At 54.6% G+C, this 23,072-nt stretch overlaps 1 protein-coding gene across 5 annotated transcripts; it reads left to right on the forward strand.

The window, feature by feature from the left end:
* Positions 1–1,662: 1,662 nt before the first annotated feature.
* Positions 1,663–23,020, forward strand: KANK3 (KN motif and ankyrin repeat domains 3). Of its 5 annotated transcripts, XR_750674.2 has the most exons (13): positions 5,112–5,174; positions 6,061–6,210; positions 7,340–7,401; positions 8,795–10,072; positions 10,153–10,252; positions 10,457–10,663; positions 10,765–10,849; positions 11,342–11,558; positions 18,196–18,260; positions 20,040–20,185; positions 20,310–20,510; positions 20,593–20,691; positions 22,679–23,020. XR_750674.2 is itself a non-coding variant. In XM_030936116.1 (12 exons), exons 3-12 carry the CDS (start codon positions 7,368–7,370, stop codon positions 22,760–22,762), a joined length of 2,451 nt encoding a protein of 816 aa, XP_030791976.1. In that variant the 5' UTR covers positions 1,663–1,705; positions 6,061–6,210; positions 7,340–7,367; the 3' UTR covers positions 22,763–23,020. The 5 variants fall into 5 exon arrangements, 4 of the variants coding, with proteins under 4 accessions (XP_030791976.1, XP_030791975.1, XP_010387127.1 ...); XM_030936116.1 differs by lacking the exons at positions 5,112–5,174; positions 18,196–18,260 and adding an exon at positions 1,663–1,705; XM_030936115.1 differs by lacking the exons at positions 5,112–5,174; positions 18,196–18,260 and adding an exon at positions 1,712–1,879.
* The last annotated feature ends 52 nt before the right edge of the window (positions 23,021–23,072 follow it).

The following is a 23,072-nucleotide window of genomic DNA, read 5'->3' on the forward strand; positions in this document are numbered from 1 at the left end:
TCAGCCACCCAAGGAGCTGGGATTACAGGCGTGTGCCACCATGTCCGATTAATTTTTTGTATTTTTTTTTTTTTTTTTTGTAGAGACAGTCTCACTCTGTTGCCCAGGCTGGTCTTGAACTCCTGGGCTCAAATGATCCTCCCACCTCAGCCTCAGGAAGTGCTAGGATTACAGGCATGAGCCACCCCACCTGGCCTTGGTGTGGATACTTTAGTGAGATAGCAAGCAGATAAACCAATAAATAACCAGCCAGGCATGGTGGCTCACGCCTGTAATCCCAGCACTTTGGGAGGCTGAGGCGGGCAGATCACCTGAGGTCAGGAGTTCGAGACCACCTTGGGCAATATGGTGAAACTCTGTCTCTACTAAAGATACAAAAATTAGCTGGGTGTGGTCGTGTGCGCCTGTAATCCCAGCTACTCATAAGACTGAGGCAGGTTCGCTTGAACCCTGAGAGGCAGAGGTTGCAGTGAGCCGAGATCGCGCCACTGCACTCCAGCCTGGGACAGAGGGAGACTCTTGTCTCAAAAAAATAAGATTAAATTAAAAAAATGAACCAAATAAATAACTGAGTGTTTTGTTTTTGTCTTTTTGTTTTGTTGTTTTTTTTTTGTTTTGAGAACTAGGTCTTGCTATGTTGCCCAGGCTGGTCTCAATTCCTGGCTCAAGCTATCCTCCCATCTATGACTCCCTAAATACTGGGATTACAGGCGTGAGTCACTGTGCCTGGCAATAACAGAGTCTGCTTTTGTTTTTCAGATAGTAAAAGTAGCTATTAGGTTAATAAAATAGAGTGATGAGAAAAATACTAAGTGGGGAGGGGCTGTGTCAGGCATTTAGCGGGCAGCAACACAAAAGCTGAACCTCAGAAAGTAGTGAAGGCCGGGCACGGTGGCTCACACCTGTAATCCCAACACTTTGGGAGGCTGAGGCGGGCGGATCACTTGAGGTCCGGAGTTCCAGGCCAGCATAGCCAACATGGTGAAACCCCATCTCTACTAAAAATACAAAAATTAGCTGGGCGTGGTGGTGTGTGTCTGTAATCCCAGCTACTCGGGAGGCTGAGGCAGGAGAATAGCTTGAACCCGGGAGGCAGAGGTTGCAGTGAGTGCCACTGCACTCCAGCCTGGGACTCCGTCTCAAAAAACAAAAACAAAACAAAACAAAACAAAAAACAGTAGGGGAGCCTCAAAAAGCACCTACGTGTACAGGTGCAAGGAAAAGCACCTACGTGTACAAGGTGCAAGGAAAAGCATTTCAGGTAGGTGGAACCGCATGTGCATAGGCCCTGCGATGGGGAAGATCCAGGTCCTGGTACTTCACCCAGGCACTGCAAAATAAATGCCAGTTACAGAAATCCCACTGGGTTACTCTTCTACTCATAGTTCTCCCATGGCTCCCTCGTGCTTGTGGATCAAATCCAAGCTCCTTGGCCCGGCGCTGGGCAGGGACTTGACCTCTGCTGGGGCAGAAATGCCACCAGCCCGCGCTCGGCGACAGTCACTCCAGGCCCCGCCCCCAGTCACGCCCTACATTCCAGGCCCCGCCTGCCTGTCCCACCCCACCGTCCCATTGGATGGCTTGGAGGGCCTCAGGTGCTGGTTGGCCGGCATGGCCGTCAGTTAGGGCGAGGGCCTTGATAATCAGTCCCCGGACTTCGAGGGGGCGGGCTCGGGTGCGGGCGCGGCTGGGGCTGCGGCTTCAGGTAAATCGCCAGCTTGCCGGGACACGGATGGGGGATCTCTGGGGGGTTGGATTCGGGGACGCACCGGGACCCGGCGCTGCGCTGCGTTTCCAGCCCCACTGCGGACTCTGCCCGCTGCGACGGGGCGGGCGCCGTGTCCTCGGGCCGGGACCCCTCCCACATTGGGAGACCCAGGTGGGTAGCGAGCAGAGTGGAGGGCTCTGGAGGCGTGGGCTCGCCCCCGTCTCGCCCTTCGGGAGTTCACTGCGGGGCTTGTTCGCTCCCTAATGCCACAACCGGCTCTGGGACCCTTTCCCGGGACGGCTTGGGGACCCCATCCAGCCCCTCGCGCTGGGCTGGGTTTGGGAGCGTGACACGGAAACGGTGTTTTGGGGAGGGACGCACGGCCCCCGGACCCGCAGACAATGGGTAGCGGATGGGACCGCCCGGCGGCGCTTCCTGTAGGAAACTGCTCTGTCTCTGTGCGGCTAGGAAGACCTGGGAGTGGACGGGTGATGATGACTTTAGCACCCCCTTTCCTGCAGTCACCAACCCCCCACCCACCCACCTCAAGAGTCTGAGAGTCCCAGCGAACATCAAGGGCTGCCAGTACTCAGGGCCTCCTGGAAGGCGCCCTCTCCCCAGGACTGGGATCCTCACTGGCCTGCTGTGGCCCCCACCACTCCGGTTTGGTGATCACAGCTCTGCGTCCCAAAATAGTCCCTGGGGCGGGAGAGGGGGCGTATGGCGTCGGCTCTGAGGGCCTAATGAGGGGGTCTCAGGCAGAGAATCCGGATCTAGCCGTGACAGCCACGGCAGGGAGTGGAGGAGAGGGAAGGCAGCTCCACGCCCCACTCCAGTGAGGCCTCAGCCCTTGAAGCAGCAGAGGTGGTGGGCACCTCCACCCCCAATCAGGGACACCCACAGTGTCTGACACAGGTGTAGGCTGGGAGGGACAAGCTCCCTAAGGCTCCCTGCTCTTGCTGGTAAGGGGAAGGGGCTGTTTCCAGAAAGCATTCAAGTCCAGCCTTGGTGGTTCATGACTGTTATCCCAGCACTTGGGGAGGTCGAGTAGGACTGATCTCTCGAGGTCAGGAGTTTGAGACCAGACTGACCAACATGATGAAACACCGTCTCTACTAAAAATTCAAAAATTAGCCGGGTGTGGTGGCAAGTGCCTGTAATCCCAGCTACTCAGGAGGCTAAGGCAGGAGAGTCGCTTGAACCCTGGGCTCGGAGGTTGCAGTGAGCTGAGATCCCACCACTGCACTCCAGCCTGGGTGACAGAAACTCCGTCTCAAAAATAAAAATAAAAATAAAGCATTCAAGTGTAGTGGCCAAAGCAAGGACTCTGGAAGACCTGCCTGGGTTTAAATCTTGCCTCTCCCTGTTTGTGACAGCACACAGGCAGAACACTACACTGTCCTATGTCTCAGTTTCTCCATCTGCACAATAGGGGAAGGGACAGTGGCCATAGGAAACCCAACCTCAGTGGATTTAGCTAGGATTTTAAAACAATAAGTCAAGGTCAGGTGCAGTAGCTCACGCCTGGAATCCCAGCACTCTGGGAGGCTGAACTGGGGAGACTGCCTGAGCCCAGGAGTTGGAGGCCAGCCTGGGCAACATAGCAAGACGCCTGTATCTACAAAAAATAAAATTAGGCCGGGCATGGCTCACGCCTGGTTTGACACCAGCTTGGCCAACATGGTGAAACCCTGTGTCCACTAAAAATACAAAAATTAGCCAGGCATGGTGGTGCACACCTGTAGTCCCAGCTACTTGGGAGGCTGAGGCAGGAGAATCACCTGAACCCGGGAGGTGGAGGTTGCAGTGAGCCAAGATCGCACCACTGCACTCCAGCCTGGGCGACAGAGCATGACTCCACCTAAAACAAACAAACAAAAAATTTAAAATATTAGCCTGAATTAGCCAGGTGTAGAGGTCCATTCCTGTAGTCTCAGCTATTTGGGAGGCTGAGGCGGGAGGATCACTTGAGCTCAGGGGTTCAAGGCCACGGTGAGCTATGATGGAGCCACTGACTCCAGCCTGGGTGACACAGCGAGTGAGACCTTGCCTCTTAAAAAAAAAAAAGTAAGTATCCATAAATTCCTTAGACTAGAGGCTGGCCCATAGTAAATGTCAAAAGTGTTGTTATTATTTGATATTCTGGAGGAATCCATTCCTTTCTTAGCCCAGCCTCTGGATCCAACTGCTTCAGCTAGTTTAGGTCTTAGGAATGACCCACAGCTGTCTTCTGAGATCCCAGGGCCTGGGATTTGGGTGTGACCAGGTCACCGGAGGAGGACGCTGACCCCATTGCGTCATACAGCCAGCTGTGTGAGAAGCAGACCCAGAACCCCCAACCCTTGATCTGGACTCTTTCCACAACCCAGTTCTTCCCTGGCAATTTCCTGAAAACAAGTGATGAACGGCACTGGCTGTCCTCTGTGATGACCCGCTGGCCTGTTGACCCACCCCTTGCAGCCGGTGTGAAGGGACGGGAAACAGCTGCTTGGGGACTGGAAAGGGCCCCCTGCCTGGCCTTGGAGTGGGAAGGAAGAGGTCAGGGACCTCAGCCAGACAGAAGTGGGAGGTGGGGTTAGGGTTTCCCCAGCAGTAGAGTAGGGTAATGAGTCAGGAGGGCTGGTGGGTGCTCAATGCTTGGTAGTATCAGGCACACAGGTGGTCACCAGGGATTCGAGAAGCCAGAAAGGGTGGTTGGGAGTGTTACCATGTGGTTAGCCCAGATGGGCAGTGGCCCAGGGAGAGGATGAACTGGGTCTGGCAGATGCCTGACAGTGGAGGACTGGACAGGTAAGGGGCAGTGAGAAGCTGTGGCAGGGACCTGCTGGCAAAGGGTCCACAGAAGATGGGCAGAGCCCAATCTGAGGGTACTTCCCACAGGCAACTGATTTAATTGTTCTGTGCCTCAGTTTCTCCATCTGTAAAATATGAATAATAATACTACTTTGCAGTATGCAAAGTGTTGTATGGGGGCTATATATATATATATATATATTTTTTTTTTTTTTTTTTTTTTTTTGAGACGGAGTCTGGCTCTGTCCCCTAGGCTGGAGAGCAATTGCACGATCTCAGCTCACTGCAACCTCTGCCTCCCGGGTTCAAGCGATTCTCCTGCCTCAGCCTCCTGAGTAGCTGGGATTACACGCATGCACCATTGTGTCCAGCTATGGGGATTACATGTAATCAGGCAGGACACACCATAGGCACTTTCCCCTCCCTGAAGGTTTTCCATATGGGCTTTCCAAAGCCCATCTTTCCCACTCTGTGCTCCTGTGCTTTACTTTTCTTTGTTTTTTTTCTTTTCTTTTCTTTTTTTTTTTTGAGACAAGGTCTTGTTCTGTCACCCAGGCTGGAATGCAGTGGCATGATCATAGCTCACTGCAGCCTGCATCTCCTGGACTCAAGAGATACTCCTGCCTCAGCTTCTTGAGTAGCTGGGACTACAGGTGCATGCCAACACATCCAGGTAATTTGTGTGTTTTTTGTAGAGATGGGGTTTTGCCATTTTATTTATTTATTTATTTATTTATTTATTTTGAGACAGAGCTTCGCTCTGTTGCCCAGGCTGGAGTACAATGACTCGATCTCGGCTCACCACAACCTCCACCTCCCAGGTTCAAGCGATTCTTCTGCCTCAGCCTCCTGGGTAGCTGGGATTACAGGCATCCACCACCACGCCCAGCTAATTTTGTATTTTTAGTAGAGATGAGCCTTCTCTATGTTGGCCAGGCTGCTCTTGAACTCCTGACCTTAGGTGATCCATCCACCTCGGCCTCCCAAAGTGCTGGGATTACAGGCGTGAGCCACTGTGCCAGTGGTTTCACTATTTAAAAAAAAAAAAAAAAAAAAAAAAAAAGTAGAGATAGCGGCCAGACACGGCGGCTCATGCCTGTAATCCCAGCACTTTGGGAGGCCGAGGTGGGGAGTTCGAGACCAGCCTGACCAACATGATGAAACCCTGTATCTACTAAAAATACAAAAAATTAGCCGGGTGTAGTAGCAGCGGCTGTAATCCCAGCTACTTGGGAGGCTGAGGCAGAAGAATCATTGAATCTGGGAGGTGGAGGTTGTGGTGAGCCAAGATCGAGCCATTGCACTCCAGCCTGGGCAAAAAGAGGGAAATTCTGTCTCAAAAAAAAAAAGAAAAAAAAGAAAAAAAAAAAAGGGATAGGATCTCACTATGTTGCCGAGGTGGGTCTTGACTCCTAGGCTCAAGCGATCCTTCTGCTTTGGCTTCCCAGAGTGCTGATATTTCACCTTGTGCATTTTGAACCAAAGTTCTGGATTCAATGTTTGTCCTTGTTAAATATCACATTATTATATGTGGCCCAATCTTCCTTACTCTCTTACAGCCTCCATCATGTCATCTAAACAGTCACGTTCCCAGACAGCCTCATGAACAATCAATCACAGCTCTGACAACCCAGGTGTTTGTGTTTGCATTACAAACTTACGAGCCAAGGATCAAGCCTGTGACACTCCACTAGCGACATTCCAGGGAGGCAAGTATCCGCTGATTTGGATCTTTGGTGCATCCAGCCCGCAATTCCCCATCATTCCCGCAAGAGTTTCACAACTGACCTTGGTAAAACTTTGGATGCACAATTACAGTTTTTTTGTTTTTTTTTTTGAGACGGTATCTTGCTCTGTTGCCAGGCTGGAGTGCAGCGGTGTGATCTCAGCTCACCGCAACCTCCGCCTCCTGGGTTCAAGCGATCTCCTGCCTCAGCCTCCTGAGCAGCTGGGACTTCAGATGCACGCCACCACACCCAGCTAACTTCTGTATCTTTAGTAGAGACGGGGTTTCACCATGTTGGCCAGGCTGGTCTTGAACTCCTGACTTCGGGTGATCCGCCCCTCTCAGCCTCCCAAAGCGCTGGGATTACAGGCATAAGCCAGGGTGCCTGGTTCCTGATGAGTTTTTAGTGATCCTGTGAAGGGCTTCCAACTCTGGTCTTCCTTTCCTAAAGGCTCATACTCCGCTACATGGAGCATCCATTTCTAATTTTCCCCAGAGATTATCAGAAAACCCAGCATGTCTGGAATGCCTCCCCGACTCCCACCTACCCTTGTTTTCTTGGTCATCTTCTTCTTTTCGCTTGATGTCTTTCCTGCTTCCTCCTGCCCAGCAGGCTGACGTCTGACACCTGGGGATCATTCATTCCATCCAAAGTTTCAAGGTCAGCTGGGCATGGTGGCTCATGCCTGTAATCCCAGCACTTTGGGAGGCCGAGGCAGGCGGATAGCTTGAGGTCAGGAGTTCGAGACCAGCCTGGCCAACATGGTGAAACCTAATCTTTACTAAAAATACAAAAATTAGCCAGGCGTGGTGGTGGGCGCCTGTAATCCTAACCACTCAGGAGGCTGAGGCAGGAGAATCACTTGAACCCGGGAGGTAGAGGCTGCAGTGAGCCAAGATTGCAGCATTGCACTCCAGCCTGGGTGACAGAGCGAGACTCTGTCTCAAAAAAAAAAAAAAAAAAAGTTTCAAGGTCTCTTGAGGGAAGAGGAAAGAGGGCATGTGTGGAGGGAGGTTGGTGGGTTGGGTCCTGTTTACTTAGACTCAAAGGCAGGCCCCAGAGGCTCCAGCCAGAGGGGCAGCACCCAGCCCCACCCTCACCCCTTTTGCAGGGTGCCTCTGACAGCTGCTGCAGGAAACATGGCCAAGTTTGCCCTGAATCAGAACCTGCCTGGTGAGTGTGCAAAAAGAGATATGTGTGTGCGCACATGCACAGAGAAAAACGCTTGATGCCTGTGTGTGTGGACACAGCCCTACAGTGGCCAGAGGGTCCTCTCCAATGTCATGAGCCTGCTTTAAACCACCTATGGTATCAATCACGGCCGGGTGCGGTGGCTCATGCCTGTAATCCCAGCACTTTGGGAGGCCTTGGTGGTGGGGGGATCACTTGAGATCAGGAGTTCGAGACCAGCCTGGGCAACATGGTGAAACCCTGTCTCTACTAAAAATACAAAAATTAGCCAGGCATGGTGGCGCACGCCTGTAGTCCCAGCTACTCAGGAGGCTGAGGCAGGAGAATTCCTTGAACCTGGGAGGCAGAGGTTGCAATGAGCTGAGATGGCACTACAGCACGCCAGTCTAGGCAACAGAGCGAGACTCCGTCTCAAACAAAGAAAAAATCAAAACAAAAAAACTCCCACCTATGGCATTAATCACAAGTGGACTACAACCCCCCTCCTCAGGTAGCCCTCAAACCAGGAAAGTGTGACCCCTGTGCCTCCATTCCTCTTCCCTCTGCCTTCCTTTACTCTGCTCGGGACACCCTGGTCTCCACCTGGCTGTGACTCCAGCTGACCCTCCTTCCTCCTACCCCAGGGTATTTCCATGGGCTGTTTTCTTCTAGAAACCTTTTCCCAGCTGCTTCCTCCTCATCCTGCAGGGCTTCCCCCAGGCCAACCTATTTTTTTTTTTTTTTTTTTTGAGACAGCGTCTCACTCTGTCACCCAGTTTGGAGTGCAGTGGTGCGATCTCAGCTCACTGCAACCTCTGCCTCCCCGGCTCAAGTGATCCTCCCATCTCAGCCTCCTGAGTAGCTGAGACTACAGACGCTCACTATTATGCACAGCTATTTCTTTCTTTCTTTTTTTTTGGAGATGAGGTCTCACTTTGTTGCCCAGGTTTGTCTCGAACTCCTAAGCTCTAGCGATCCACCCGCCTCGGCCTCTCAAAATGTTGAGATTACAGGCGCGAACCACCATGTCGGGCCAGGGCTCCCCTCCACAGGAAAGTCCCCTACACAGGAAAGCTTCCCTGGCAACCAGAGGCTAGGTAGCGCCTCCTCCATTTATTCTGTTATTATTATCATTGCCGTAGGTATCGTTTGGAAGGATGCTTATCTGCTTTCTACAGGAGAACAGGGATGTTTGTCTAGCTCACTGCTGTGTCCCCAGGGCCTAGAAACGTGCTTAGCACACAGTAGGCGCCCATTAAACGTGCGACTGAGTGAAAACTTGGGTACAGATAGGTGTGAAGCGTGGGCATGGGTGGGGGACACGCTCGGTTTGTTTAGTATTTCCCGGGTCTCCCTGTTCTGATGCCCCCTCCCCGTGTCCCCGTCGTGCCTCCAGACGTGGGCGGCCCCCGCCTGTGCCCGGTCCCCGCCACCGGGGGCGCCCGCAGCCCGAGCTCGCCCTACTTGGTGGAGACGCCCTACGGCTTCCACCTGGACCTGGACTTCCTCAAGTATATAGAGGAGCTGGAGCGTGGCCCCGCCGCTCGCCGCGTCCCTGGACCCCTGCCCGCGCGTCGTCCCCGCGCGCCCCGGCCCAGCCTCGCGGGCGCACGTAGCCCAGGCGCCTGGACATCCAGCGAGTCCCTGGCCAGTGACGACGGTGCAGCACCGGGCGTACTCTCCCCGGGCGCGCCCTCGGAGCCCCTGATGTCGCCGCGCGCGCCCGTGCGCAACCCGCGCGTCGAGCACACGCTTCGGGAGACCAGCCGGCGGCTGGAGCTGGCGCAGGCACACGAGCGCGCGCCCAGCCCCGGCCGCGGGGTCCCTCGTAGCCCACGAGTGTCCGGCCGCAGCAGCCCCGTCCCTAACCTTGCCCCTGCCTCGCCCGGCCCTGCCCAACTGCAGCTGGTGCGCGAGCAGATGGCCGCGGCGCTGAGGCGCCTGCGCGAGCTCGAGGACCAGGCGCGAGCGCTGCCCGAGCTGCAGGAGCAGGTGCGCGCGCTGCGCGCTGAGAAGGCGCGGCTGCTGGCCGGGCGCGCGCAGTCTGAGCCAGACTGGGAGGCCGAGACGCGCCCGGACAAGCTCGCCCAGCTGCGGCGGCTCACCGAGCGTCTGGCCACCTCCGAGCGCGGCGTCCGTGCCAGGGCCAGCCCCCGGGCTGACGGCCCAGACAGCCTGGCTGCAGGGCGCAGCGAGGGCGCGCTCCAGGTCCTCGACGGGGCGGTCGGGAGTCTCGATGGGACGCCCCAGACCCGGGAGGTGGCCGTCGAGGCGGTGCGCGAGACCCAAGAAACGGGTGCCCAGGCCGTGCCGGAGACCCGGGAGGCCGGCGTGGAGGCTGCCCCCGAGACCGTTGAGGCGGATGCGTGGGTGACCGAGGCGCTGCTGGGGCTGCCCGCGGCCGCCGAGCGTGAGCTGGAGCTGCTGCGAGCCAGCCTGGAGCACCAGCGCGGGGTGAGTGAACTTCTGCGGGGCCGGCTGCAGGAGCTGGAGGAGGCCCGCGAGGCTGCAGAGGAAGCAGAGGCGGGGGCCCAGCTGCGCGAGGCCACCACCCAGACCCTGTGGAGCTGTGCCGAAAAGGCCGCGCAGACCGAGCCCCCGGCGGAGGTGCCCTCCCTGATTCAGGAGAGCTCGCCCGGATCCACGGACAGAGACAGGGCCATGGCGCCTGCGGGTGAGTCCCGACCCCGTCGCTGGGCCCTGGCTTGCTGGGCGCCGGACTCGAACTCAGTGCCCTCATCTCATCCCCGCCAGGCATCCTCAAATCCATCATGAAGAAGAGAGACGGCACTGCTGGTGCCCAACCCAGCTCCGGACCCAAGAACCTGCAGTTTGTTGGGGTCCTCAACGGAGAGTGAGCGCCTTTCCCCTCCTGTGGCATCTTCTGCCGGGACATAGACTGGGGTTGGAACCCCAGCTCTGCCCCTCTGCTGGCAGCGTGGTCTGGGAAATCCTCAGTTTCCCCATCTATAAAATGGGAACGGCCACACCCACGTCGCAGGTCTCCAGAACGAGCCCACAGGGTAGGTTTAGCAGACGCCTCCCACCCTGCCCCCAGGTACGAGAGCTCCTCCAGCGAGGACGCCAGCGACAGCGATGGCGACAGCGACAACGGTGGCGCCGAGCCCCCGGGTAGCTCCTCGGGCTCTGGGGATGACAGCGGCGGGGAATCCGACTCGGGCACCCCTGGCCCTCCCAGCGGCGGGGACATCCGGGACCCTGAGCCCGAGGCGGAGGCAGAGCCTCAGCCAGTGGCACAGGGGAGGTGAGCTGCGCTCGCTAGGAGTTTGGAGAGGAGGCAGCTGCTCCCCTCCTGGTCGGCGCTGCCCCCGATCCATCCTGAGCCTTTCCTGGCGTTCTCTGCAGGTGTGAGTTGAGCCCGCGTCTAAGGGAGGCGTGCGCAGCGCTGCAGCGGCAGCTGAGCCGGCCCCGCGGAGTAGCCCGCGACGGCGTGAGTGCCCCGGTAGCCCAGCACCAGGGAGTGGCGCGGGCGCCTCCAAGGACCTCTGACACCCACTTAGGGGAGCGCACCGGGTTCCATCCCTTCCCGCCAGGCACCTCGCCTTACCCCGGGTTCTCCGAAGGGATCTCTTTCCCAGGACAGCGCCGATCTTTCCTTAGTTTCCCCAAAGAGGCCCGGTCCCGGCCCCACTCCCGGACTCCCCAGGAGCAAGCGCTCGTTGCCTTTCCCCAATCAGGTTCTCCCGCAAATTCTTCCCTAGAAGGAAAGGACCCCCTCCCCGCATATTTGCCCTCCGATAGGGGTGTGGCCCCGACGTTCCATCTGGGTCCGCATGGCTCCCTACTGGGACGAGGAGTGACCTTCCTTCCCTGCCTGGAAACGCCAAAGGGGTCTCTTCCCAGTACCCCCCGCCCCCCAGCTCCCCCACCGCGGCGCCGCCGTGGACCATCGCTGATGTCATCTTCACCCCTATCCCGGCAGGGCGCAGTGCGCCTCGTGGCCCAGGAGTGGTTTCGAGTGTCCAGCCAGCGGCGCTCTCAGGCGGAGCCCGTGGCCAGGATGCTGGAAGGGGTGAGGCACCTGGGACCCGAGCTGCTGGCGCACGTGGTGAACCTGACGGATGGCAACGGAAACACGGCCCTCCACTACAGTGTGTCCCACGGGAACCTGGCCATTGCAAGCCTGCTCCTGAATACGGGTCAGAACCAAGGGAGGGTGGGTGGGACACCAGGAAATAGGGGAGGAGAGGGCAGGGGACTGACCTAGGCTCAAAGACGCTAGAGATGAAAGCAGAGAATGGTTGTCCAGCACAGGGCACCACTCCTCCTCGAGTTATGTTGTGTTATGTTATGTTATGTTATTTTTGAGACGGAGTCTCACACTGTCGCCAGGCTGGAGCGCAGTGGCACGATCTCGGCCCCTTGCAACCTCTGCCTCCCAGGTACAAGCGATTCTTCTGCCTCAGCCTCCCGAGTAGCTGGGACTACAGACGTGCGCCACCATGCCCAGCTAATTTTTGTATTTTTAGTGGAGAAGGGGTTTCACCATGTCGACCAGGATGATCTTGATCTCCTGACCTCGTGATCTGCCTGCCTCAGCCTCCCAAAGTGCTGGGATTACAGGTGCGAGTCACTGCACCCAGTCAACCTCCTCAGATTTTACACCTCTTCGTGTCTGGGTTCTGAAAGGCCTTCTGCCATCTGGGCCAGGCATGGTGGCTCATGCCTGTAACCCCAGCACTTTGGGAGGCCGAGGTGGGCAGATCACTTGAGGTCAGGAGTTCGAGACCAACCTGGCCAACGTGGCAAAACCCCATCTCTACTAAAAATACAAAAATTAGTCGGGTGTGGTGGCACATGCCTATAATTCCAGCTACTCAGGAGGTTGAGGCACGAGAATCGCTTGAACCTGGGAGGCAGAGGTTGCAGTGAGCTGACATCGTGCTACTGCACTCCAGCCTGGGCGACAGAGTGAGACTCAGTCTCAAAAACAAAAACAAAACAAAACAAAACAAAAAAACCTTGCTGGTCGTGGTGGTGGGAACCTGTAATCCCAGTTATTAGGGAGGCTGAGGTGCGAGGATCACTTGAACCCAGGAGGCGGAGGTTGCAGTAACCCAAGAGTGAGCACCACTGCACTTCAGCCTGGGCCACAAAGCAAGACTCCATCTCAAAAAAAAAAAAAAAAAAAAGGAGGCCTTTTGGCCCCGCCATACCTCTAGTTCTGCCCTGAGGCTCCTCCCACTTTGCAGCTGGAGGGAATAAACAGCTCTGGGCTTAGGTAAACCTCAGTTTAGGGGCATTATTTAATCTTGCTTGTGAAATGGGGTTGGCAAGGCCTCCCTCCCTGGGTAGCTATGATAATACAGGTGGTAGGAGATCAGTAAATGGCCACCGCGTGCTCTGTCCCTGAATCTCCAGCCGGAGCACTCACTGAGTTCCTGAGCCCCAATGTCCAGCCTGGAGGGGAGGAACTCACCAGGCGGGGCTCTGACTCCCTCCTGGGATGCGGCACTGTGCTCCACCTGCCTCCAGCTGCTTGCCCCGATAAACTGGGCACAAAGGGTCTGGTGGGCGGTAAACAAACTGCTGTCCACCAGGAGCCCCCTCCCTCCAGGTGCCCTCCTGCAGGTTCAGAAACCTCTGAGTCAGCCTTTGGGCACCTCTGGCACTAACTGCAGGCCGAGGCGGGTCCCACTGCCTGCCCCGAACCCCCTAAACACACAGATCCCTCCCATCCCTGCAGGTGTTTATGACCTAGGAAAGGATACAGCTGCTCTGGAAGCTGGGGCATTGTAGGCGACAGGGGACAGTGAATGAATCTAAATGAATTTATTGGGCATCTCATGCCTTAAAGGGGACTGGGGCTGCAGCAAGGGAGTTGGCATCGTTGGTCACCACAAGAGGCCCCAGGCTCCTTGGCCCCCTTATCTCCTGCATTCAAATCCCTACTTGTTTTGTCGTTGTTGTTTATTTTTTTGTTTTTGAGATGGAGTCTCGCTCTGTTGCCCAGGCTGGAGTGCAGTGGCGCGATCTCTCTGCTCACTGCAACCTCCGCCTTCTGGTTTCAAGCGATTCTCCTCCCTCAGCCTCCCGAGCAGCTGGGACTACAGGCACCCGCCGCCATGCCCAGCTAATTTTTGTACTTTTAGTAGAGATGGGTTTTCAACATGTTGGCCAGGCTGGTCTCAAATTCCTGACCTCAACTGATCCGCCTGCCTCAGCCTCCCAAAGTGCTGGGATTACAAGCGTTAGTCACTGTGCCCGGCCTTGTTTGTTTATTTGAACAGAGTCTCCTTCTGTCACCCAGGCTGGAGTGCAGAGGTGCAATCTCAGCTCACTGCAAACTTCACCTCCCAGGTTCAAGTGATTCTTGTGTCTCAGCCTCTTGAGTAGCTGGGATTACAGGCACGCATACCACACCCGGCTTTTTTTTTTTTTTTTTTTTTTTTTTTGAGACGGAGTTTCGCTCTTGTTGCCCAGGCTACAATGCAATGGCACAATCCTGGCTCACTGCAACCTCTGCCTCCCAGATTCAAGCTATTCTCCTGCCTCAGACTCCCGAGTAGCTGGGAGTATAGGCATGCACCACCACACCTGGCTAATTTTGTATTTTTAGTAGAGACAGGGTTTCTCCATGTTGGTTAGTCTGGTCTCGAACTCCTGACCTCAGGTAATCCGCCTGCCTCGGCCTCCCAAAGTGCTGGGATTACAGGTGTGAGCTACCGCACCCGGCCAATTTTTATATTTTTGGTAGAGACGGGTTTCACTATGTTGGCCAGGCTGGTCTTGAACTCCTGACCTCAAGTGATCCTCCTGCCTAGGCCTCCCAATGTACTGGTATTACAGTTGTGAGCCAGTGTGCCCAGCCTCTAATTCCCATTTGGCTCCACCTCTCCAGACCCTCTCCTGGTTCTCACCCATCTCCCCTCTGCCTATACTTGCTTGCTGTCATATACACCAATGCCCCTGCATTCAGGAGCTGTTTCCTCTTTCATCCCCTGGAATCCAGGGCCTGGAGGTACCTCGGTGTGCCCTTTGCTCTTGCTCTCCACTTCCAGACCTTTCCCCCTCTTCCTTCTCAAACCCTACCTTGGAGCATCTTGTCACTGACTAGGCCCCTCCCCACTCTGCCTCTCCAGCTTCTACCTCTGACCTCAAGTAGCTCCTTGTTTCTTGAACTTTAGTTCCTGGCCAGTTCTCCCTGTCTCCCTCCAGCCTAATCCTTGCTGCAAAGCAGGTCCACTGTGCACTGGTTACCCCTTCAGCCCATTGCACCTTGGAATGTGCTTTTCCTACCTGCCCGAGTCTGGTAAGGTAGAATACTCATTCATATAACAAGTTACACGAAGCAGGTTCCTTATTTGCGGATAGGCAGCAAGGGACAGCAGAAGCCTAAGACTGACAGTGAGCCCATCCCCCAAGGCTCAGGAAGGCTGCCCAAGATGGATGGAATCTGGTCTGCAGGTGCCCCACTTGCACTGCAGGTGAGGGACCCTGGAAAGCGGCCCACTCTAGGTTTTATACCCTGGGGAACAGGAACTGCTGGGCTAACGCATTGAAGGACAACCTGTTTCTAGATGGGGACAGGAACAGAGACTAGGCTGTTCCAGCCAGTTCCTCCTTATCTCAAGATTGCATTTCCAGAGCATTGAGACGGAGTTTCGCTCTTGTTGCCCAGGCTACAGTGCAATGGCACAATCTCGGCTCACTGCAACCTCCGCCTCCCAGATTCTCCTGCCTCAGCCTCCTGAGTAGCTGGGATTATAGGCATGTACCATCACACCCGGCTAATTTTGTATTTTTTGTAGAGACAGAGTTTCTCCATGTTGGTCAGGCTCCCCGTAGGTTAAAGCATTCTATAGTCTTTTTTTTTTTTTTTTTTTTTTTTGAGGCCGAGTCTCGCTCTGTTGCCAGGCTGGAGTGCAGTGGCGTGATCTCGGCTCACTGCATCCTCTGCCTCCCGGGTTCAAGTGATTCTCCTGCCTCAGCCTCCCGAGTAGCTGGGACTATAGGCGCCCGCCACCACACCCGGCTAATTTTTTTTTTTTTTTTTTTTTTGAGGCGGAGTCTCGCTCTGTCGCCCGGACTGGAGTGCAGTGGCCAGATCTCAGCTCACTGCAAGCTCCGCCTCCCGGGTTTACGCCATTCTCCTGCCTCAGCCTCCCGAGTAGCTGGGACTACAGGCGCCCGCCACCTCGCCCGGCTAGTTTTTGTATTTTTAGTAGAGACGGGGTTTCACCGTGTTAGCCAGGATGGTCTCGATCTCCTGATCTCGTGATCCGCCCGTCTCGGCCTCCAAAAGTGCTGGGATTACAGGCTTGAGCCACCGCGCCCGGCCTCACACCCGGCTAATTTGTATTTTTAGTAGAGATGGGGTTTTACCATGTTGGCCAGAATGGTCTCGATCTCTTGACCTCATGATCTGCCTGCCTCAGCCTCCCAAAGTGCTGGGATTACAGAAGTAAGCCACCGTGCCTGGCCTATAGTTATTATTGAGAACTACAAATGAGAAAGTGGGGAGAACTGTGGTGCGCTTGTCAATTTTTTTTTTTTTCCTTTTTTGAGACGGAGTCTTGCTCTGTTGCCCAGGCTAGAGAGCATTGGTGTGATCTCAGCTCACTGCAACCTCTGCCTCATGGGTTCAAGTGATTCTCCTGCCTCAGCCTCCCGAGTAGCTGGGATTACTGGCAAGTGCCATCATTCCCGGCTAATTTTTGTATTTTCAGTAGAGACGGGGTTTCACCATGTTGGCCAGGTTGGTCTTGAACTCCTGACTTCAGGTGATCTGCCCGCCTCAGCCTCCCAAAGTGCTGGGATTACAGGAGTGAGCAACCCCACCCAGCCGACGCTTGTCAATTTCAGTATCCTCCCCCATGATCCCTCCAACCTCCTGACTGCTCTCCTTCCTTGACCTTGACTCTGCCCCACATCAGCTTTATAGGTATAACATCAGCCCCAGACCTTGATGTCACTAATAGTTGTGCCCCTTACAGAATCGCAGTTCCCAGCTCCCCACTTCCCGACCCTCACCTCCCAGCTTCTCAGGTGACAGGCTCCCATTCCCAACTCCAGTCATCCTTGGACCTTACAGAGACAGTTACCCCCTGTGCCCTCTCCGTTTCCCAGCCCCCACTCCTTGTCTCTTTGCCTCTGTCATCCTCCTTCAGCCTGTCGTGAACTCTTCTCCATACCCTTCTCTCACCCGACCCTACCTGCCTGCCTGATAGACCCACAGCAAACCGTCCGGTGTGTGTTGAATAAATGCCTGCTCCCCCAGAACTTTCAGGAACGTGTAGTTTTGAGAGTGTGTGTGTGGTGGGGGTGGTGAGCCAAGAGTGTAGAGAGAGGATTATCAAGTAAAAACATAAAATGATTTCAAATGGCAGTAAGGGCCATAGCAGAAGACAACCAGAGGATGAAGTCAACAAAGAGGGTGATTCTTTTTAAATTTTTTTTGTAGGTATGGGGTTTCACCATGTTGCTCAGGCTGGTCTCCAACTCCCGGGCCCAAGTGATCCTCCCACCTCAGTCTCCCAAGTAGCGGGGATTACAGGCGTTGTCCACCACACCTGGCTAATTTTTGTATTTTTAGTAGAGATGAGGTCTCGCTCTGTTGCCCAGGTTGTTCTTGAACTCCAGAGCTCACGTGATCCTCCTGCCTCGGCCTCCAATATTCTGAAATTACAGGCGTAAGCCACTGTGCCTGGCCAGGCTGATTCTTTAGTTAAGCAAGGCCAAGGGTAGCTGCAAGAGAAAAGGGAGAGGGAGCAGGGAGATGGGTGGGTCCCTTGGCTAGCCTGCAAGGACCGCACTCTGGTTATTTCTGTGTGCTCCCCCCCTTACCACCTGACGCCTTTCACTGGTGTCTTAGTGGAAGGCATGGACACCCACACAGCATGCCACCCCAACAGGGAACGTCCTCCAACCCCTTTTTACAGACAGCTTTGTTCCCAGGCTGGGGTGCAGTGGCGTGATGCAGCCTTAACCTCCCAGACTCAAGCGATCCTTCCACCTCAGCCTCCTGAGTATTTGGGACCACAGGCACGAACCACCACACCCAGCTAATTTTTTTTTTTTTTTTTGCAGGGGATGAAGTCTCGCTCTGTCACCAGGCTGGAGTGCAGTGGCGTGATATCGGCTCACTGCAACCTCCGCCTCCCATGTTCAAGTGATCCTCCTGCCTCAGCCTCTCGAGTAGCTGGGACTATAGGCGCACACCACCACGCCCGGCTAATTTTTTGTATTTTTAGTAGAGACGGTGTGTCACCATGTTGACTCTTGATCTCTTGACCTCGTGATCTGCCCGCCTCAGCCTTCCAAAGTGTTGGGATTACAGGCATGAGCCACCTTGTCCAGCCAAATTTTTTAAGAGATGGGGGTCTTACTATGTTGCTCAGGCTGGCCTCAGACTCCTGGCCTCAAGCGATCTTCCTGCCTTGGCCTCCTTCACCATTGGGTGTACAGTCCTGAGTCACCATGCCTGGCTGCCATTTTTGCTGTCATTTGACTTAACTCTTTATTCCCCAGTCCCTCATCTCAGCTCTCCTTCCTCACTAGGGTATCCATCTCATGACGCTGACCCTGCTCCTTTCCCCAGGCTCCTCACTAGATGCCCCTCCTGCCCATTCATTTCCTTAAACTACTTCAATTCTCAGAGCCTTCAGGATGGCAGGAGACGGGGATTAACACAGCCACTCCAGGAAATGTCATCCAAACAGGCACTGGGAGGAACAGGGGCCAGGATGGTAACAGAACTGATCCCAGAGGAAACTGAGCTCACATTTGTGTTTCATTCAGGACAGGCAGCATTGACCAGGCTGTTTTGCTTCCTAGGGCTGCCATCACAGTATCACGGTGACCCGCTTCAAACAACAGGTGGCCAGAAGTCTGAAATCAAGGTGTTGGCAGGTTTTTTGTTGTTGTTGTTTTTTGAGACAGGCTGTCACTCTGTCTCCCAGGCTGGAGTGCAGTGGTGTGATCTTGGCTCACTGCAGCCTCTCCTGCAGTGATTCTCCTGCCTCAGCCTCCCAAGTAGCTGGGATTACAGGCGCCCACCACAACTGCCCCGACAACCAAATTCATTTTAAATTGTTGCTCCTGGCCAGGCGCGGTGGCTCATGCCTGTAATCCCAGCATTTTGGGAGGCCGAGGCAAGTGAACCACGAGGTCAGGAGTTCAAGACCACATTGACCAACATGGTGAAACCCTGTCTCTACTAAAAATACAAAAATTGGGAGGCCGAGATGGGCAGATCACGAGGTCAGGAGATCGAGACCATCCTGGCTAACACAGTGAAACCCAGTCTCTACTAAAAAATACAAAAAACTAGCCGGGCGAGGTGGCGGGCGCCTGTAGTCCCAGCTACTCGGGAGGCTGAGGCAGGAGAATGGCGTAAACCCAGGAGGTGGAGCTTGCAGTGAGCCGAGATCTGGTCACTGCACTCCAGCCTGGGCGACAGAGCGAGACTCCATCTCAAAAAAAAATAATAAAAAAAAAATACAAAAATTAGCTGGGCGTGGTGGCGTGTGCCTACTCAGGAGGCCAAGGCAGAAGAACCGCTTGAACCTGGGAGGCAGAGGTTGCAGTGAGCTGAGATTGTGCCACTGCACTCCAGTCTGGGCGACAGAGCCAGACTCCGTCTCTAAATAAATAAATAGTTGTTTCTAGTTGCTGTGTGGAACCTGAAGTTGATTCAGGGTCAAGGGTGGAGACTGGCACTGTTCTTTTTTTTTTTGGAGACGGAGTCTCGCTCTGTCACCCAAGCTGGAGTGCACTGGCCAGATCTCAGCTCACTGCAAGCTCCGCCTCCCGGGTTCACGCCATTCTCCTGCCTCAGCCTCCCGAGTAGCTGGGACTACAGGCGCCCGCCACCTTGCCCGGCTAGTTTTTTGTATTTTTTAGTAGAGATGGGGTTTCACCGTGTTAGCCAGGATGGTCTCGATCTCCTGACCTTGTGATCGCCCGTCTCGGCCTCCCAAAGTGCTGGGATTACAGGCTTGAGCCACCGCGCCCGGCCGGCACTGTTCTTTAGGGGAGCAACGATGGTGGCTTGGTGGGCGGTGGCCATGAAAATAAACATATCCTTTCATGATTCAGTCAACAAATGTTTAACTGAGCATGTACTATGTACCAGGTATCATTCTAAGTACTGAGGGATACAGCTGCAAACAAAACCAAGTCCCTGCCTGATTTGAAATAGGGAGATCTGGGCCAGTGGCTCATGACTGTAATTCCAGCACTTTGGGAGGCCACGGTGGGTGCATGACTTGAGGTCAGGAGTTCGAGACCAGCCTGGCCAACATGGTGAAACCCTATCTTTACTAAAAAATACAAAAATTAGCCAAGCATGGTGGCACATGCTGTAGTTCCAGCTACTCGGGAGGCGGAGGTTGCGGTGAGCTGAGATCACGCTGCTGCACTCCAGCCTGGGTGACAGAACGAGACTTACGTATCCAAAAAAAAAAAAAAAAAAAAAAAGATGAAATAGGAAGGTCCTTCACTGAGTAGATATTTGAGCAACACCCTATTGAGGGAGGAACCACGTGGCTATTGTGGGGAGAACGTTGAAGAGACCACCCCGTATGCAGGTGCCGTGCCCAAGGCTTGCAGGTAGCTGAATGGATCAAGTTGGGCCACGGTGTTGGCATCTCCGTGGACAGCCCCCTTTTCTCTCCCAGGGGTCTGTGAGGTCAACCGCCAGAACCGAGCCGGCTACTCAGCCCTCATGCTGGCTGCACTTACCTCTGTGGGGCGGGAGGAGGAGGACATGGCCGTGGTCCAGAGACTCTTCTGCATGGGCGACGTCAATGCCAAGGCCAGTCAGGTACGTGGACACCCCCGCTTTGGCTCTCAGCCAGGAGTCACTTCCACTTTGGGAATCAACCTGTCTGTGACCTCCCTTCCCTAAGCCCACCCTAGCCTGTCCCCTCTTCTTCCCCACTCCCCAGACGGGGCAGACTGCTCTCATGCTGGCCATCAGCCACGGCCGACAGGACATGGTGGCAGCCCTGCTGGCGTGTGGGGCTGATGTGAATGCGCAGGATGCAGATGGGGCCACGGCGCTGATGTGCGCCAGTGAGTATGGGCGCCTGGACACCGTGCGGCTGCTGCTTGCCCAGCCAGGCTGCGACCCTGCCATCCTGGACAATGTAAGACCCCACAATAGGGCTGGCATCTTAGGGGGTGCCCATGGCTTGGCTCAGGGATCTGACTGTCCCTAATGTTCAACAGGAGGGCACCAGTGCCCTGGCCATCGCCTTGGAGGCTGAGCAGGATGAGGTGGCCGCTCTGCTACATGCCCACCTGAGCTCCGGCCAGCCCGAAACCCAGGTGAGCACAGCTCTGGAGAAACAAACCTTCACAGCTGCAAATTCAGTTTGCAGAGGATAGTAAATATGCCCCAGGCCTCCCTTTCTGCTCCCCAAAGGTGGCACCAGGGGTGCAGAACCAGTGTCTAGATTCTCCTATGTGGCTCTTTTTTTCTTTGGAGACAGGGTCTCACTCTGTAACCCGGGTTGGGGTGTAGTGGCGTGATCAGAGCTCACTGCAGCCTCAAACTCCTGAGCTCAAGGGATCCTTCTGCCTCAGCATCCTCAAGTGCTGGGATTACACGTGTGAAACCACAGCGCCTGGCAGGGGCTGGGATTTGATGTGAAAGCAGCAAAACCCCAGTGAGGTTGACACTACCGCAGGTCATGAGACTGAGGCCTCAAAGGGGGAAGCAACTTAAAGTCACAGAGACCCAGCTAAGACCTTTCATGCATGTCTGGGCTCTTGCTACCTACTGCCAGGGAGGCTGTTATCAAAGGAAAAAGGGGCCAGGTGCAGTGGCTCAGGCCTGTAATCCCAGCACTCTGGGAGGCGGGTGGATCATGAGGTTAGGAGATCCAGACCATCCTGGCTAAGACGGTGAGATCCCATCTCTACTAAAAATACAAAAATTAGCTGGGCATGGTGGTGCGTGCCTGTAATCCCAGCTACTTGGGAGACTGAGGCAGGAAAATCACTTGAACCCAGGAGGTGGAGGTTGCAGTGAGCCGAGACTGCGCCACTGCACTCTAGCCTGGCAACAGAGCGAGACTCTGTCTCAAAAAAAAAAAACAAAAAACAAACAAACAAAACAAAAAGAAAAAAAGGAAAAAGGAGCCCTTTGGCATCAGGCAGGGTGGGGAAGGGGGTCTAGAGCTTCAGAAGTGGAGATGGGGTGAGTTTGCAAAACACATTGGCCCCCAACACCACTATACTCTGATGGCAAGTGCCAGGATGTTTCAGCACTTTCATAATCAAAAGTATCAGCCCACTCATCCTGTACAGGTTGACCCCAATTTACCATGGCTCCACTTACAACTTTTTATTTAGTTATTTTTGAGACGGAGTCTTGCTCTGTCACCCAGGCTGGAGTGCAGTGGGGCGACTGCAGCTCACTGCAACCTCCACCTCCCGGGTTCAAGCGATTCTTCTGCCTCAGCCTCTCAAGTAGCTGGGACTACTGTCACGTGCCACTATGCCCAGCTAATTTTTTTTTTCCTTTGGAGACAAGAGTCTCGCTCTGTCACCCAGGCTGGAGTGCAGTGGCACAATCGCAGTTCACTGCAACCTCCACCTCCCAGGTTCAAGTGGTTCTCGTGCCTCAGCCTCCTGAGTAGCTGGGATTACAGGCATGTACCACCATGCCCAGCTCATTTTTGTATTTTTTTTTTGAGACAGAGTTGCTTTGTTGCCCAGGCAGGAGTGCAATGGCACGATCTCAGCTCACTGCAACCTCCACCTCCCAGGTTCCAGAAATTCTGCCTCCCAAGTAGCTGGGATTACAGGTGTGAGCCATTGCGCCTGGTACCACTTACAATTTTTTGACTTCATGATAGTGTGAAAGCAATGTGTACTTAGCAGAAACCACACTTTGGCAGAGTATTCAATAAATTACATGAAACATTCGACACTTCATTAAAACAAAACAGGCTTTGTGTTAAACGTGTTTCCCCAACTATAGGCTAAGGCGTTCTGAACAGGCTAAAGATGGACCATGCTAAACTGTGGTGTTTGGTACATCAGGTGTATTAAACACATTTCAACTTGCAGTACTTTCAACCTATGATGTACTCACCGGGATGTAACCCATTGTAAATTGAGGAACACCTACACTTGCCCCACTGGAAGACATGTGGGAGGAAGGTCAAGTGCTTCTTCCAGGTCAGAAGGGGCAGAGGTAGGATACAAACCAGGCAGCCTGGCTCCACTAGGTGAGGCTGGTGCTGAATCCCACGTTTCCTGCCTTAAGGAGATTGCAGCAGGCCCCCCTCTTTTCCCCTCTCTCCAGAGCGAGTCACCCCCTGGCTCCCAGACAGCCAAACCTGGTGAAGGAGAATGCAGCGACAATGGAGAGAACCCCCAGGTTCAGTGAGCTGCCCCGTCTGGCTCACTACACCTAGCTGTGGGGAGATCTCCTCCTCAGTCACCTCAGTCTTTGGCGCACAGAATGGTCCAGGGTCCTCTGCTCAGAGGCTAACACTGGCCGAAGAGAAAGGCAATTTCAGCTGGGGTGACTGTGGCAGGAAGGGACTCAGCCTGGCCCCACCAAAGTGAGGTGGGGACCAAGGAGTGATATAGCCCAGTTTCACCCACTCTCTGAAACTTCTTTGCTAATAAAACATTCCTACTACGCTTGTGTTTTGTTCGGGGTAGAGGGTGCACATATACAAACACGAACCCCC

This window comes from Rhinopithecus roxellana, chromosome 8 (genome assembly GCF_007565055.1).
Source record: "Rhinopithecus roxellana isolate Shanxi Qingling chromosome 8, ASM756505v1, whole genome shotgun sequence".
In the NCBI taxonomy this organism is placed as follows: domain Eukaryota; kingdom Metazoa; phylum Chordata; class Mammalia; order Primates; family Cercopithecidae; genus Rhinopithecus; species Rhinopithecus roxellana.